Source organism: Carlito syrichta, unplaced genomic scaffold, assembly GCF_000164805.1.
Source record: "Carlito syrichta isolate Samal-C Ts95f unplaced genomic scaffold, Tarsius_syrichta-2.0.1 Scaffold288813, whole genome shotgun sequence".
Lineage (NCBI taxonomy): Eukaryota > Metazoa > Chordata > Mammalia > Primates > Tarsiidae > Carlito > Carlito syrichta.
Window position 1 is genome coordinate 82,915 of NW_007232909.1, and position 15,679 is coordinate 98,593.

A 15,679-nucleotide genomic window follows, 5' to 3' on the forward strand; every position below is an offset into this window, starting at 1 on the left:
CGGCTAATTTTTTGATTTATTGTAGAGATGAGGTCTCGCCAAGTTGCCCAGGCAGGTCTTGAACCCACGGGCTCAGGCAATCCACTCACCTCAGGCTCCCAAAGCGCGGGATTACAGGTTGAGCCACCGAGCCCAGCTACTTATTCTATTTTTAAATTATTTTACTTTTGTTATATTTATAATTTTAATATTCATTATCATTGTTATTTTCATAAAAGCAACATACATTCATTGTAGAAAATTAAGAAATTGCAGAGAAATATAAAAGTAAACTTATCTATAATTTTATCTCTAAAAATATTTTGGTGCCTATTATTTGCTTCTTATCTAAACATATACACCGTATTTCATATGTATTTAAGTATCTATGTATAGATAAACATGATTTTTCAATGTCAGTATTATACCATAGTGGCTGTTTTTTTTTCAATTAATATTATATTATGAATATATTATTTTGGAACGGAATTTTGTCAGTACACTATAAATTTGTATATAAATTATGTGCTAAAATTTAACCAATTCCCTGTAGTTGAATATTTAGTTTTTTCTAAAATTTTTGCTATTTTAAATAATTCCTATGAACTTCTGAGTAGCTTTTCTTCTCCTATAATTTTTTTTTTAAGTAGGAATCTCACTCTGTCACCCAGACTGGAGTGCAGTGGCACGCTCATGGCCACTGCAGCCTCTGCCCGCTGGGCCCAGACAATCCTTCTACCTCAGTCTCCAAGTAGCTGGAACTACAGGTGTGCACCAGCATGCCCAGCTAGTTTTTTGATTTATTGTAGAGATGAAGTCTCTCCAAGTTGCCCTGGCTGGTCTTGAACTCCTGGTCTCAGGCAATCCTCTCACCTCTGCCTCCCAAAGTGCTGGGATTATAGGCGTGAGCCATTGCTTCTGGCTTCCTCCTACAATTCTATGACTATTTCAAAAGGATACACTTTTAGAAATAGGATTGTTGAAAGAAAATACATGCAGAATGAAGACATTTGATGTGTACTTGCCTTTCAGAAAAGTGATACAAATATGTAATCATAAACAGATCATAGGAGTCCCCTGATTCTCTCACTGTCAGTAGGCATCAACATTAAAAACTATAGTGAACTGCCAACTTGATTAGTGAAAGGTATCAAAAAACTAGTTCCTAACGTGTTTTCTAACTAGTAGGTAAACTGGTGAAACGCCACTGGCCGGCTTACTCAGGGCAGGGGTCTCAATATTGGAAGTCATAATGGATTGAGCTAGAAAGAGCCCTTGGGTCAAACACGCCGAACCGACAAAACTAGGTTTTATCCATTGGGCCAGTGGTTCTCACGAGAATGCTACTACATTCCTAAGGAATATCTTGGAAATTTAGGCAGATGTTTCAGGTTTTGATCGTTTTGGGGGTTTGCTACTGGCGTTGATTAGATAGGGACCAGACATGGCCGCTGCCCTGCAGTAAGCAGGGCAGTCTGAGCAACGAACTAGATTGTATCTTGCACAAATTTCATATGTCCTCATGGAAATGCATGAGGAAAAAGCCTGATTAGAATCGTTCAAGCCCAGAATCTAACTCTGTTTTACATACCAACGCCAAATATTTTGTGGCCATTTTTAATAAATACAAAGTTTTCTACTACCATGTTAAGGAAGGAAAAAAAATGTTTTCTTCGGAGCATTATCAAAAGTTGTACACCAGTTTTGAAAATTATATAATTAATACCACTGTTCCTGTTATTTGTATCACCACCATCACCTGATTATCTGTATTGGTATATGGTTTATATTCACTGGGTTTCTAAGAGAATGTGCAAGACTCTTATCACTTCCTCATGTCTTCCAATATGGTCATGCCCAAGCATTTATATAATGAAATTTTAATTATAAATTAATTTCTCCTTCATATCGTATATGCAGTCTGTTGTTTTTTTACAAAATTATAGCATGGGTAGGTAGATCATGCTTTTTTTTCTTTCTTTCTTTCTCCCTTCCTTCCTTCCTTTTTCTTCCTTCCTTCCTTCCTTCCTTCGTTTGTTTGTTTGTTTCTTTCTTTCTTTCTTTTTTTATTTTGAGTAGGGGTCTCACTTTGTTGCCCAGACTGGAATGCAGTGTCATGATCACCACTCACTGCAGACTTAACCTCTTAGGCTCAGGCAATCTTTCTGCCTCAGCCCCTTGAGTAACTGAGACTACAGACAAGCACCCCTATGCTCAGCTAACTTTGGATTTTTGTTGTTGTTGCAGAGATGAGGTCTCACTATGTTGCCAAGGCTGGTTTCCTTGAGCTCCTGGACTCAAGCAATTCTCTCACCGCGGCCTCCCAGAGTGCTGGGATTACAGGCGTGAGCCACCATGCCTGGCCAGGTCGTATTTTCGATTGGTTTCATTTTAGGAGAATAAAGGGCACATTAGTCTCCTAAATATTGCAATATTTATTATAAAGGGTGGTCACCGAGTCTGCCAGGGAGAGTGGGAGGCAAATCAGAGTCTTTCTGTAGAAGAATGACATGATGCTGCGAAGCTTTCAGAAAAACAAAGGTACAGAACAAAGAAAATAAAGTGGTTATGGCAAGAGGCAAAAAGTCCAGAAAAGAGACAAACACAGGCCAGGATTGGTGGCTCAGTCTGTCATCCCAGCACTTTGAGAGGCTGAGGCGAGTGGGTTGCCTGAGCCTGCGGGTTCGAGACCAGCCCGGGCCACTTGGCAAGACCTTGTCCCTACAATAAATCAAAAATTAGCTGGGCACACGCATGAAGTTCTGGCTACTTGGAAGGCTGAAACGGAAGGATTGCTAAAGTCCAGCAGGTTGATGCTGAGATGGCTGTGAGCATGCCACTGTTCTCCAGCCAGGGCGATGGAGTGAGACCCCAACTCAAAAAAAAAAAGAGACAAACACTATGTAGTCAGGGAAGTAATGAAGACCTGGGACTCCACAATGACTGAAAAAAATCAGAAAGATTTTATGGAGGACTTTTTTTTTTCTTCTCCTAGGCACATGCCACCATGCCCAGCTAATGTTTTTTAATTTATTTTAGAGATGAGGTTTTGCCAAGTTGCCCAGGCTGGTCTGGAACCTGTGGGTTCAGGCAATCCTCTTTGGAGGATATCTTAAAAGGAGAAGTTGTTAGAACTCAGTGACAGACTAGAGTGTCACAGAGCACCTGTCGTAGTGTTGTTAGGCCGCAGAGTGATTGTGTTCTCAAAAATAATCTCACACACGTGGGCACATACTTGTAAGCGCACAGGCACAGTTATACCCTCCAATTCTCCAGGAGCATGACCCAATCACCCCTCTCCCCTTTGGCTGTCAAAGGCAAAACTTAATCACACCAGCAATTCTGAAATCTGACAGCTCAGCCCGACGCTAGTCTGAACTAGAGGGGCAAAGTCTTATTCGGTTTATTGATCTGCTTGTGATTCTCTACCCAAGATAAACCGTGAAATAAATTTCAAGCGTGCTTTAAGTACACTCCAGATTATAAGTCATCTGCTTGCATTCTCATACTACAGGAAGCATGAAACCACACAGATAAACAATGGATATATATGCCTTCCTCCCGCCCATGCCAAATTCCCAGACACACCCCCATATGCTGAGAAAAAAAATCATAAGAAAAAGAAACTCAGAACCAATGATAATTTATCTGCAGCATACATTTTTCCTACTCAGAAGCAACCAAAACAAGTAAAGTTGTGTGATATTAGACAGGCGAGGGGGAGCCATGGTTCTAGATTATTTCCACAATAAAAGAATGGAGAGTCATGGACATTAACCATAAGAAAATCGATGTTGGCAAATATTGGGGATAAAAGAGGATGTCCCGGTTCATGTTCAGTTTTCGGTTAAGAGAAAAAGTGTATTTTATCCTGAATTATCTGAGGTTAGCTTATGTACTCATACTCAATTTCAATTTTTCTGAGAAAAGAAAGTAAACGAACGGTGAGTAAAAAATATCCCCAAACATGATGAAACTATCTAGTTGTCCTGATCCCTGTGTGCAAACAGTACTGAGTCAGTGAAACACAAATATCACATTATTGGTTGCTTTTCTTGACAATCAAAAAGTGATTTCTAGCTTAGTGAGAAAAATGGCAACCGTATTTTTCTCAACTCAAAGTAGTTTGTCTCCCTATCCCACCAAAAAAAGAAAAAAAAAAAAAAAGTCAGTCGTATTCCATCAAAGTGAAAAATGTTCCTCTAAACCTCACCATTACATTCTCACATTGTCCAGTTGCTGCTTCTTTTTATGGGCTACTTACCATCTGAAATGTATTCTTTTTTTTTTGAGTTGGAGTCTCACTCTGTCTCCCAGACTGGAGTGCAGTGGCCACTCCTGGCCACCGCAGCCTCGACCTGCTGGGCTCCGGCGATCCTTCCGCCTCAGCCTTTCAAGTAGCTGGAATTACAGGCATGCGCTACCACGCCCGGCTGATTTTTTGATTTATTGTAGAGATGAGTTCTCCCTGCCCAGGCGGGTCTCGAACCCGCGGGCTCAGGCAATCCACTCACCTCAGCCTCCCAAAGGCGCGGGATTACAGGCTGAGCCACCGAGCCCGGCTCTGAAATGTATTCTTAAGCACTTTGTTATTTGCATTGTGTGACAAAAATACAAGGTAAATCCCAAGGTCTAAGCCAACTGCTTGAAGTGGGTAAGGGCACAGATAACGGTCTCCATCTCTGCCAATCTTTTCTACCTGATCTCAGGTTTGATAAGAGGTAGAAAACTTAGATGTTGGTCACCTACCATTTTACAGTGTGGAGGTTTATTGAGGTATAAGTATACAGAAACTGAGTTGAGGCTAAAAGGTGCTGCCAGTGAACCTATTGGTGGTCATGGCTTCATGGCCATGCTCTGCCCTCTTCCTTCTTATTAGGCTGGGGCAAAAATTCCAAGCTCTTTGCCATGGTAGACAAGGCCCCATGACCCTCCTTCTGTCTGTAACTCTCATCTTATTTCCCATCACTGCTCCTTTGCCCCACTGTGGTCTTCGAATCACACGCTCCTCTCTTGAGCCTCTGAGTATTCCTCTGTGATTTTCTGGAATCTACTTCTTTACAACTGCCCTTGACTGGCATCTGCTTATAGTTCAAGACTCCCACTAGTGTCACGCAAGGGGGAGATATCCTTTCTCTCTGTTTTCACTGCTAAAAGGGCTTATCTCCACGGAGGCACTTCCCAGTTACCCTGCGATGGTGTCTTTAGTCATTGTTGCCAGCAACATGAGCTTCTCTAGGGCAGGGACCTTGTGGTGTTTTTATCTCCAGTGTACAACACAGTGAGCACTCAGCCAAGGTTTGTCGCTTGCTTGACTGGAAAGGCTTTTCTGTCCTCTAAAAAGCAATTAGAAGGGCTACCGACCTTATGAACGATTTAAAAGAATCATTGTTATCCCCGCTGAGGGTAAGAAGGGGGTTGCAAATCAGAGCTTTGGCTAATCAGGGTCACAAAGTCAGCTGGGATTGCCTAGAGAAGGAAGACACAAGGCTTAAGGGAATCGTTGATAGTAAGACCCACTGAGACCTTTCTGCTTCGTGTTGTTGATAGTAAGACCCACTGAGACCTTTCATTCTTCATGTCATGGTCACATAATCCCAGGAGAACTCCCATGGGTTCCCTTTCAATGTACGTCGTGTTCTTACAGCAGGGGAGTGGGGTCAAGGAGTGTTACTCAGGACATTCCATAGTTTTTGGGAATCTAGGTTAAAGGCAGGATGACAACGGGCAGGGCCATGCTTGACGAGGTATAGTCCCTGGAGCCTAGGGCTTCCCCTCACTCTGTATGTCAGCCCTCAGCAGCTGAGAGTGAAGGCACGCCCAAGCACAGTGGCCAACTGAAACCCACTACTAGCCTCTCTCTTCTCTTTTATCACATAAGGCCCTTGGGTGTGAGATGCATGGCCATTGCTGGTGAACATGGTAGTCTCACACTCACAAAGGGCATCTGATTGAGACTCTGAACATTATTTCCAAGTAAAGTGATACCGCTGTCACAGAGATGCAGTGGCAAAGTTGAAAGACGTAGCTTTTGTCATACAACTTGAACCTGGTGTCCCATGACCAGATGGTACTTTCTGAAATGCACTGTGAATCCGAAATTTGAATACATTCTATAATGATCTTGCAGACAGCACAGTAGTTTTGCATGTGCATGAGTGTGTGCGTGTGTGCAAAGCATGTCTATTTGTTAAATGTGAACAATGTTTACAACTGTTTGGCATGTCACTGTTTTTTAATGTACTAGGAGACACCTCTCTAGATTTTCCAAGAGGCCCTAGCAAGCATAGAACTATTTATAGGATCAACAGACAATGGACACTGAATCCATTTTATCAAGGAGAAAATTACAATTTACTTGCTACTTACCAAATTAAGTTTTGCCCAGAACTCAGGTCCTTCTTCCATTCCTCTGAGGCTCGGTGGAATGTACCAAAAGCAAATATTGGCATATTCAGGCTGAGGATTATGAAAATTAAAAAATTGTTTTGTTATCATAAGATTTATTTTAGAATGCAATTAAACAAATAATTCTAGACTCTTGGCTAGTTTCGTTGCATCATCATGTATGTATAACCTTGATAACAAATTAGAATCTGATAGAATAGACATCCATTCTGCCTTACTTCTGATAACAGCCTATTGAAAAAGTGTATTCTCCATTGGGTGCACCTAGAGGGTTCTCTTCCCTCTAGGTAAAAATGAGCAAAGATCTGAAAAAAAAAACCCAAAAAACATAATAAAGTTTGAAGCTGACTCAATTCAGCTCTGACTGTCATTTGACTCCAGTTATTCATACGCTCAGAGATCCCCCGGCTCCTCCCTCTTCAATCCTCATCCTGAAATTATTTCTTACACCACCATATCCTTTCAATAATTCATTTGCTGCTTAAGGCAGCCAGAGTTGGCCTCGGTTACTGGCTACACTTAACCAATGCAAAAGCCCTGATTACCTATGAGTTGACAGCAGGATGACATCCTTGGGTTTCACTAACCAGTTCTGCCCCAACCCTAGCCAATACTGCTTTGGGGGCGGAGGAGAGCATCACCTTGACTCTTGGCTTTCAAACATCAGTAAAAATGTGAACCAATTAGGGAGCCTGTCCAAAAATGTTGATTCCCAATTCCTGTGCTCAGAATGCCCAGAGTCTGATTAAGTCCATCCTTGAAAAGGCTGAAGAAATGGCATTTTGTGAAGCATGCCAGGTGATTCTGAAATGGGTGGTGTATGGTCTATGATGAACTCTGATCTAAGCTAGACGGCCATAACCCAGTCATCTTCCCCACTAATCTGTTTCTTTGTAGTTTTTTTTTCTATCAGATATGATTTGGTTAAACATGGGATAACATTCTAATAGGCTTTAGCCCAACCATTATCACACAGACAAGGCTTTGTCCTCACTGGACAAAAACACAGACTGTGTCATGCCAAAATGACTTCTACTCCATGACTGGGTGAGTGATTAGGGATATTATTTTGGGGGGGTTCATGAATTAGACACATGGAATTATGAGTCACACCCACCTTCTTTATCTGCTGTTTAGCACTGACAGAATTTGAAATGACTTTCATTTTCTACCACAAACACAGTCTGTAGGTAATAAACGTTATAATAGTTCTCAGTAACCATCAGAATTATGCTCCAGTGTCAGTACAAAGCTTAAAAGCATTTCAGAAGGAGGAAAAAGCTATCATCTCCTATCTTAAAATAAAGACTGGTACTATATAAAGTTCTGATTTTAGTGGATTTTAAATCACAAGTGAATGTGAAACATTCCCAGTTCAACAAGATGAGTTCTTGATCTGATCTTCCTTTCATCTTTGAAATTTTTAACATTCTTATTGGATTTGACAAGAAAAGAACTACAAATCTTCAAAACATGAAGTAGTTAAAAATGAAACACTAAGAAATTCAACTCAATTTCCACAAATATTTATCATGAGACTACAATGTTTTTTTCCCCCAATCTACTCAATTTATACTTGGATTTCTGAATTATAATTGATTTAGCTTTTCTAGTTTAGGATGTACTAGGCTTCCGAATTCTTTAAGCCTTTAATGCAAATAGACTTAAAAAAAAAATAAAGTAGCTACAGCTGATTAGAAAGTAGAAGAAAAATATAGTGATTATCTGTCGCTAGATTCTAGGAATTTGTGTCTTTATATCAAAGAGGATTTTTTTTCCAAATACCACTTATGTCAGTTACCAGGGTGTTGCCTCTCAGCCCCAAATCCACCCTTTCTTGGTGTCCTGCAGTCGGAGGAGGACTCTGCAAATACTGGTCATCTGGGCCTATCTTACAAGTTGTCGGCAGAGGGCGCTGGAGAGACACTGGAGAAAACGGGGGCATCTCTACCTGATTTGGTGTGCGCCTCTTCGGGGTCTTTCACCGAATGACAGGTTCTTTTCAGCAGCTCTGGGGACCAGCCACAAGGTTGGAGGCCCACAAGTGGCTTTTTCTGGCATATTCTCTTCAGCTGGTTTCATAGGGGAGTGACACCAGCTAGGGGAGTGACGCCAGCTGTCTCGGATGCCCCTCTGGCACCCCTTGTGGGTAGCTTGCAGTGATTTCTAGGTTGTGGCATGCCCTTGCGAATGGCTTCCCTCAGCTCGGCGGAGAGTGGGGTTCCAGTGAGTCCCCCACCACTGTGACTCCTCATTGAACCTCTCTGCCCTCCTATGGCCCAAGATCACGCTCTCCCGGAAGAGGTCTGGATCTCAGCCCTGGGAGGGGGTGGCCTCTGGGGTGCTCTATCTCAGTTCGAGGAATGGTGGCTGTTCTCTATTGTTCCTGTTCTTGTGTGTTTTGGGGGCGCTCTCTCTCTCCTGTGTTGCAATCTCCCATGCTGCCATTCTCCTCTGAATAACTCTTTTATATTACACTTTCGCGCTTTTGGCTTCTGAATGGATCTCGACCAACACATCATCAAATGTGTTATTCTCTTTCATTGGAATGGAAGCATTAGAAAACGTTTCACAGTAAGCTTTATCCGCTATTATAGGCTCTGTATTTTACAAGTTGGGACCTAGACCTTTGAAATTGGTTTTCTTTGGTAAGTTTTCGTTCAGAGTTTGTTTTTGTTTTTGTTTTCGTTGTCTTTGTAGAGATGGATCTCACTATGTTGGCCATGCTGGTTTCAAACTCCTGGTCTCAAATGATCCTCTCACCTTGGCCTTCCACAGTGCTAGGATTACAGGTGGGAGCCACCGTGCCTTGCCTGTTTCGGTATTTTAGTCGTGACATATCTGATTCCTTTTGTTCAAACGTTCTCTTTTAGAATGGAGTAGCTTCAGAGCTGTGACCTTTGAAAACCTGCAAAGCCTTTTTGGAACTTCATTTACTTGGAGAAAGTTTAATGCTCCATATGGCGGACTACCTAGTCATTTCCAAAATTATTAACAGTTGAAAAACACATGTCTTTGAATGTTAGCACACAAAAAATTGAGGGGTGGGGGAGGGTTCCGAAACTACCTATGGGGCACAATTGTTCACTATCGGGGGAATGGGCCACCTGAAACCCAATCCCCATCACTACAAAATATGTCCATGTAATAGGCACACATATGTACCCCTCTGAATAAAAAATAAACAATTTTTTGAGTTTTTCCTGTCTCTTTTCCTCTGTAGCTCATGTTTTATATAATGACCTTTTCAAGAGGAGCCAAAGCACTATTGAGTACTCTAAAGTAGAGCCATTCATATACCACTTCATTTTAATTCCTTATATATATGAAAGTCCAACTTCCTGGGTGTCCTAAGAATACATTTAGTCTCTGTTTTCTAAAAACCATAATATTGAGAAGGCATAAAAAGGAATCTAAGTGAATGATGAAGGGTACAAAAACCCAGTAGCAGCAAGTGCATCTTCATAATCTTTAAAAAGCCACAAAGAAGGGGAGGCATGCCATTAGAGAAAAGATGGATACATTCTATCCTGATTTTCAATTAGGAAAAAAATAGATTCTAAGGTACTTTGATGTCAATTTCAGGAAGAAAATTATTGAGCAAATGATATGAGACTACTTGGGAAAGAAATTAGTGGTCACTGAGAGGTAGTAACTCGCATTCTCTAAAACTGAGTCCTATCGAAAGAAATTTATCTCCTTTGCTTGCAATGTCATTAGATCAGAATAATAGTAATAAAGAAACAAAGCTAGCCCTACGCATTATATTTGGTATGAATGCAGAATCTAGCACACAGATTCAAACAATCAATCATGCAAATATAGAATAGGGGAAAGCTGGCATGGTAAATTTCAATTGACTTCAAACTATAGGTTTTAAATATAAGATTAGACTATTGAAAAATTTCGAAGGTAGTATTGGATAGCACAAAAATCTTGGATTTGGGAGCCACAAAGATACGAGTTTGAATGTCACTTTATCAGCTCTTTCCTTGGATAAGTATAAAACCTTCTAGGCTTCTGTTTCCTAAATTATAAGATGTAGATGATACTGTCTGCCTCATCAGGTTGGTTTGATGAGTAAAGAGATCATTTATTTCCAATATTTAGTGCCATATCTGGCACACAGTAGGCATGCTATTAGCTTAATGACTATTATTTGGGGCTATACTGGTAGAAAGAGACGTCCTTTTTAAGTAGATGAACAGCTCCTTTATAATCTGTACTAGTGAGACACATCACTATGTTAATTTCTGGGTACTATATTTGAGGGGAAACATAAAAAAATTATAATGTATCCAAAGAGAAGCAACCAAACTGTTCAACCTAATAAGCAAACTTTTCTGTGCTACAGATTTTGAACTAGGCATTGGGATAAGAAAATGACTTACACTATACACTTGCCTCTAGGGATCCAGAGACCAGTAATAGAGCCAGTTACAGACAGTTAAACTGCAAAGGAATGAGCATTAGAAAAGAAAAAATTTATCATAATCAAGAAATATTCCTGGCAAAAGGACTGCTTCTACACTGCACAGGCAGTGGCAAGTTCAGTCAACTCTCTTTATCTGTGAGTTCCACATCTGTGGATTTGGTCAACCAAGACTCAAGAATATTTGGAGGGAAAGGAAAGAATGGTTTCTTCTGTACTGAATACTTACATACTTTTTTGTCATTATTCCCAAACAATACAATAACGATTAATTTAGACTTTACACTATTTTATAAGCTATTATAAGTAATCTCATCAATTAAAAGCACACAGGAGGCTGTGTGTAGGATGTATGCAAATACTGTACCATTTTATACAAGAGTTGTTTCTTAAAAACTCATAAGATGGGTATCATGTTTGTATATATTCTACAAACATCCTTTTGTATACTTTATTTTTTATTCCTTTTTTTATTTTTTGTTTTTGAGTTGGAGTCTCACTGTCGCCCAGACTGGAGTGCAGTGGCCGCTCCTGGCCACCACAGCCTCGACCTGCTGGGCTCGAGCGATCCTTCTGCCTCAGCCTTCCAAGTAGCTGGAACTACAGTAGCACGCTACCACACCCGGCTAATTTTTTTTATTTATTGTAGAGATGAGGTCTCGCCTGTCCAGGCGGGTCTCGAACCCGTGGGCTCAGGCAATCCACTCACCTCAGCCTCCCAAAGGCGCAGGATTACAGGCTGAGCCACCGAGCCCGGCTTGTATACTTTATTTTTTAATTTTAATTTTATTTTTGAGTTGGAGTCTCACTCCATCACCCAGGCTGGAGTGCAGTGGCATGCTGACAGTCACTCCAACTTCGACCTGCTGGGCACCAGCGATCCTTCCACCTCAGCCTTCCAAGAAGACAGAACTACAGGTCCATGTTACCACACCCGGCTAATTTTTTATTTATTGTAGAGACGAGGTCTTGCCAAGTTGCCAAGGCTAGTCTCGAACCCACAGGCTCAGGCAATCCACTCGCCTCAGCTTCCCAAAGTGCTGGAAATACAGGCTGAGCCACCGAGCCCAGTCCTCTTGTATACTTTAAATTGGGGATCCCCATTCCCTGGGCCACAGACCTGTACCCAGCCTGTTAAGAACCAGGCCACACAGTAGGAGGTGAATAGCAGGTGAGCGAGCAAAGCCTCATCTATATTTATAACCACTCCTCATTGCTTGCATTACCACCTGAGCTCCACCTTCTGTCAGATCAGTGGCAGCATTAGATTCTCATAGGAGTGTGAACCCTATTGTGAACTGCACATGGGAGGAATCTAGGTTGCATGATCCTAATGAGGCTCTAATGCTTGATAATCTGAGGTGGAGCTGAAGTGGTAATGCTAGTCCTGGGGAGAGGTTGCAAACACAGATTAACATTAGCAGTGAGGTTTGACAGCACAGCCACCATAATAAATCAATTGCTTGCAGACTCATATCAAAACCCTGTCAGTGAGCAGCAAGTGAGTTGACGTACTTCAATTGTACAGCTGCATCTGGTGGAGGCTCTAAGTCAGAATCCAACACTTAATTTAGTCTGTGTGGGCCCACCCATTATTATATTTACTACTTCTGTTCATGCCTTTTTTTTTTTCAGTGAGTTGTATAATTTTTTTCATTATATTTTACAATGTAATAATAATAGAAATAAATAAAGCGCACAGTAAATGTTATGTGCTTGAATCATCCCAAGATCAACTCCCTTACCCCGATCTTTGAAAAAGTTGTCTTCTATGAAACCAGTCCCTGATGCCAAAAAACAGGCTGAAAATGCTGCTTTAAGTCATCTCTAGATTACTTATAATACCTAATACAATGAAAATGCTACGTAAATAGCTGCTATACTATTTTGTTTCTATGGTTGTACTTTTTAAATTGTTCTATTGTTAATTTTCATTGTTTTCTTCCCCCCAAATGGTTTTGATCCATGGTGGGTTGAACCTGAGGCTGTGGAACCTGCAGAGATGCAGAACCCACAGATAAGGAACTTGGACAGGGTGTATGGAAGAGGAGTGAATTTGTAAATGGAGACAGGAATCCTATCCCTAAGGGCTTCCTCATATGCCACGTGTTGAAGTTTGGACTTCATCCTAGAGGCAATGTGAGGCACTGGAGGGTTGCACTACTCTAGGGAACAGATTTCATTTTAGAATGGCTACTCTAGCAGCAGTGTGGAGGATGGGCTGGAGGAATCTAAGACTGGCAGTGGGGACAAATTAGGAGACGGTCCCAGTCTGAGGAGTGATGAGATCCTAAGCTAAAGCAGTGGCTCTGGGAATGGAGAAGACTAAGCACCCAAGATACCTCTAGGGGAAAAGACAGGGAGATATTGAAAACAACATCAAGATTTTTGCTTGCGTGGATCACAGCTTTAAGGAACAAAAGGAGAATGCAGAATTTGCTGAGGAAAATGATTACACTCCAGCTTTAGAAATGTAGAATTTAAGATGTCTTTGGAGTCTGAGTGAAAATTTGAGGATATACCTACGTACAAAGAACTAGAGTTAGGAGGTAAGTCAAGGATGGAGACATGTATTGAGACTTCTGATAGAAAAGCTCTACATGTGGTAAGCTATTTCAGGGAAAGTATGTGGACAGAATAAAGGGCCAAAGACAAAAGAGGGTAGAAGAATATTGAAGGGGATACCCAGATGAAGAGACCCTTACATGGACACCGAGAATAAAAAGTCACAAGGAAAAGAGAAAAATCAGGGAAGGAAACCAAAGAAATCAAGATAGGAGAGAATATGATAAAGGGATGAAGTGAATAACGGTAAAATGCTGCCAAAATTCAACGAGATGAAGATTAAGCAATGTGCATCGGATTTAGCAATTAGGAAGTAGTTGTGATCTAATAAAACTATTTAACAAAATAATGATGTAAGATATATTGCAATGTATTTGAGACATATTAGTAGTAAGGCTTGAAAACTATTAGAACATGAATAATTAGAGCTATCTGGAAGAGGAATGTACTAGAAAATTGTCTGCCATAGGAAGTGTTCAAGCAGAAGGGACCACCTGTAACAGGTGCTGTCCAGAGAGGTTTCTTGCAATTAGCAGGAAGTCAACTTTATGTCCTTGAAGGTATTTTATAACTCTAAAAGTTTATAAAACATAAATAACTCTTCCTAATGTATAACTCAGGAAAAGAAAAATTAAAAAGTTGAATAATTAAGACTCTTCCAAGAGATCGAAATAAAATATATGAATGGTAATATATGAATAAATGTACTTCCAGGAAAACATCTATTAGATCTTAGATCCAACACAGAAAAATAGAGATATAATTTTCAGGGGCCTATGAATAATGCAGAATATACTTGAAATGATAACTTTCAATCATCTTCAAGAACATATGCATTGTTCTTGAAGTACTGGGTATTCTGTTTTGTTATATTTATTTACTGTTTTCAAAGTTCCACTTAATGTTCTGGTTACTATCTGCTAGACGACAGTGACACTCTCTCAACAAATGTATATATGTATATATTCCTTTTTAATAAGCTCATCTTTTTATACATATTATGTATAATAGCTGCTACATTAGGAAACCTCTCTGGACAGTATCTGTAACAGGCAGTCACCTCTGCTTGCGATTTATCTTACATCATCTATATATTTGTTAGCGAAGAGGCTAATCAACTTGGCACTGAAATTCAAGGTCTATTTCTACCTTATTTCTCAAGACAGGATAAAGAGAAAAGAGACAAGTGCAGATTACATATAAAATTCCTTACAGTAGACATTCTGGAAGACCTTTTAGGAAGCCACCCTCACTGCTTGTGGGTCAACTGGCTCTCATAGGTAAAATATCCCGGGACAGAAGGCTGACTCATGATGAAAACCCCCCTTAACTCTCATTATAAGATGTGAATGTTTGCAATTCCCTAAAGATGATAGTAAGAGGTTCCTCTTTCACTTTTCTAAAGCTTCAGAAGAATATATAAATGCTTTTTTAATAAGCTCATCTTTTTTCTCATTACCCTTTCTCTCTGCTTTAACCAGAGACTGGTTCCAAGGAACTCAGAACTTTCCATAAGTACTAAAACTCTCATTGCCAGAGAAAACAGGGAAACTCATGAGAATATAAAAAATGATCAAACTGAACTCAAGTCAATCATATAACTGTTGTTTCTACCCGACTGGCTTAGGGATGTACCTCTGAAAAGTATAGGTATTTTCTTATATGGTTGTAATGCCCTTATCATGCCTCACAAAATTGTCAATAATTCCTCGACACATCTGGTTAATAACTAGTTTATATTCAAAATTCCCCAACTGTTTCAAAAACCACTTTTTACAGCTGGCTTGCTCAAATTGGGATTCCAACAAGGTCTATGTCCTGCATTTGGTTGTTATGCCCCTTCAGCCTCTTTGAGCCTAAAGCCATCAACCCTCCTCCCTCCTCTAATTTTTCTCTCTGTTACTGGCCTGTTGAAGAAACCAGGTCAACTCTCCTGTAGAATTTCTCACATTCTAAATTTGTCTCTTTGCTTCTTTACAGTATTATCAGAAAGTCATTTAAACGCGGATTCCCTTGATATGTGTGCAAGAGACTTTATATCTATGGCTTTCAGGAGCCTTGGAATCGTAGAAACTTCTAATCTTGATGCCTCCTTTGTAGATAGTGGTGGAAGTCATGGTCTAAATTCTCTGCAGTAGTATTTCCCAAACTTTCCCGAATACTATCTTATCTTACTGGGAGGGCAAGTTTCCCAATTTGCCTTGTTTATTTTTTCTTGCCCTCTCTTTAGCTCCATTCTTCCAGCATTCCTCTCTTCTCAGGACATCCAGCATGAGCTTTCAAAATGGAAGTCAG

General features: G+C 40.4%; 1 protein-coding gene across 1 annotated transcript in view; it reads right to left on the reverse strand.

The window, feature by feature from the left end:
• Window positions 1-15,679, reverse strand: part of GADL1 (glutamate decarboxylase like 1) — a 145,426-nt gene that overhangs the window by 50,541 nt on the left and 79,206 nt on the right. The window contains exon 13 of the mRNA XM_008053888.2: window positions 6,349-6,438. Coding sequence (XP_008052079.1) covers window positions 6,349-6,438 — 90 coding nt within the window. The remainder of the gene's footprint in view (window positions 1-6,348; window positions 6,439-15,679) is intronic.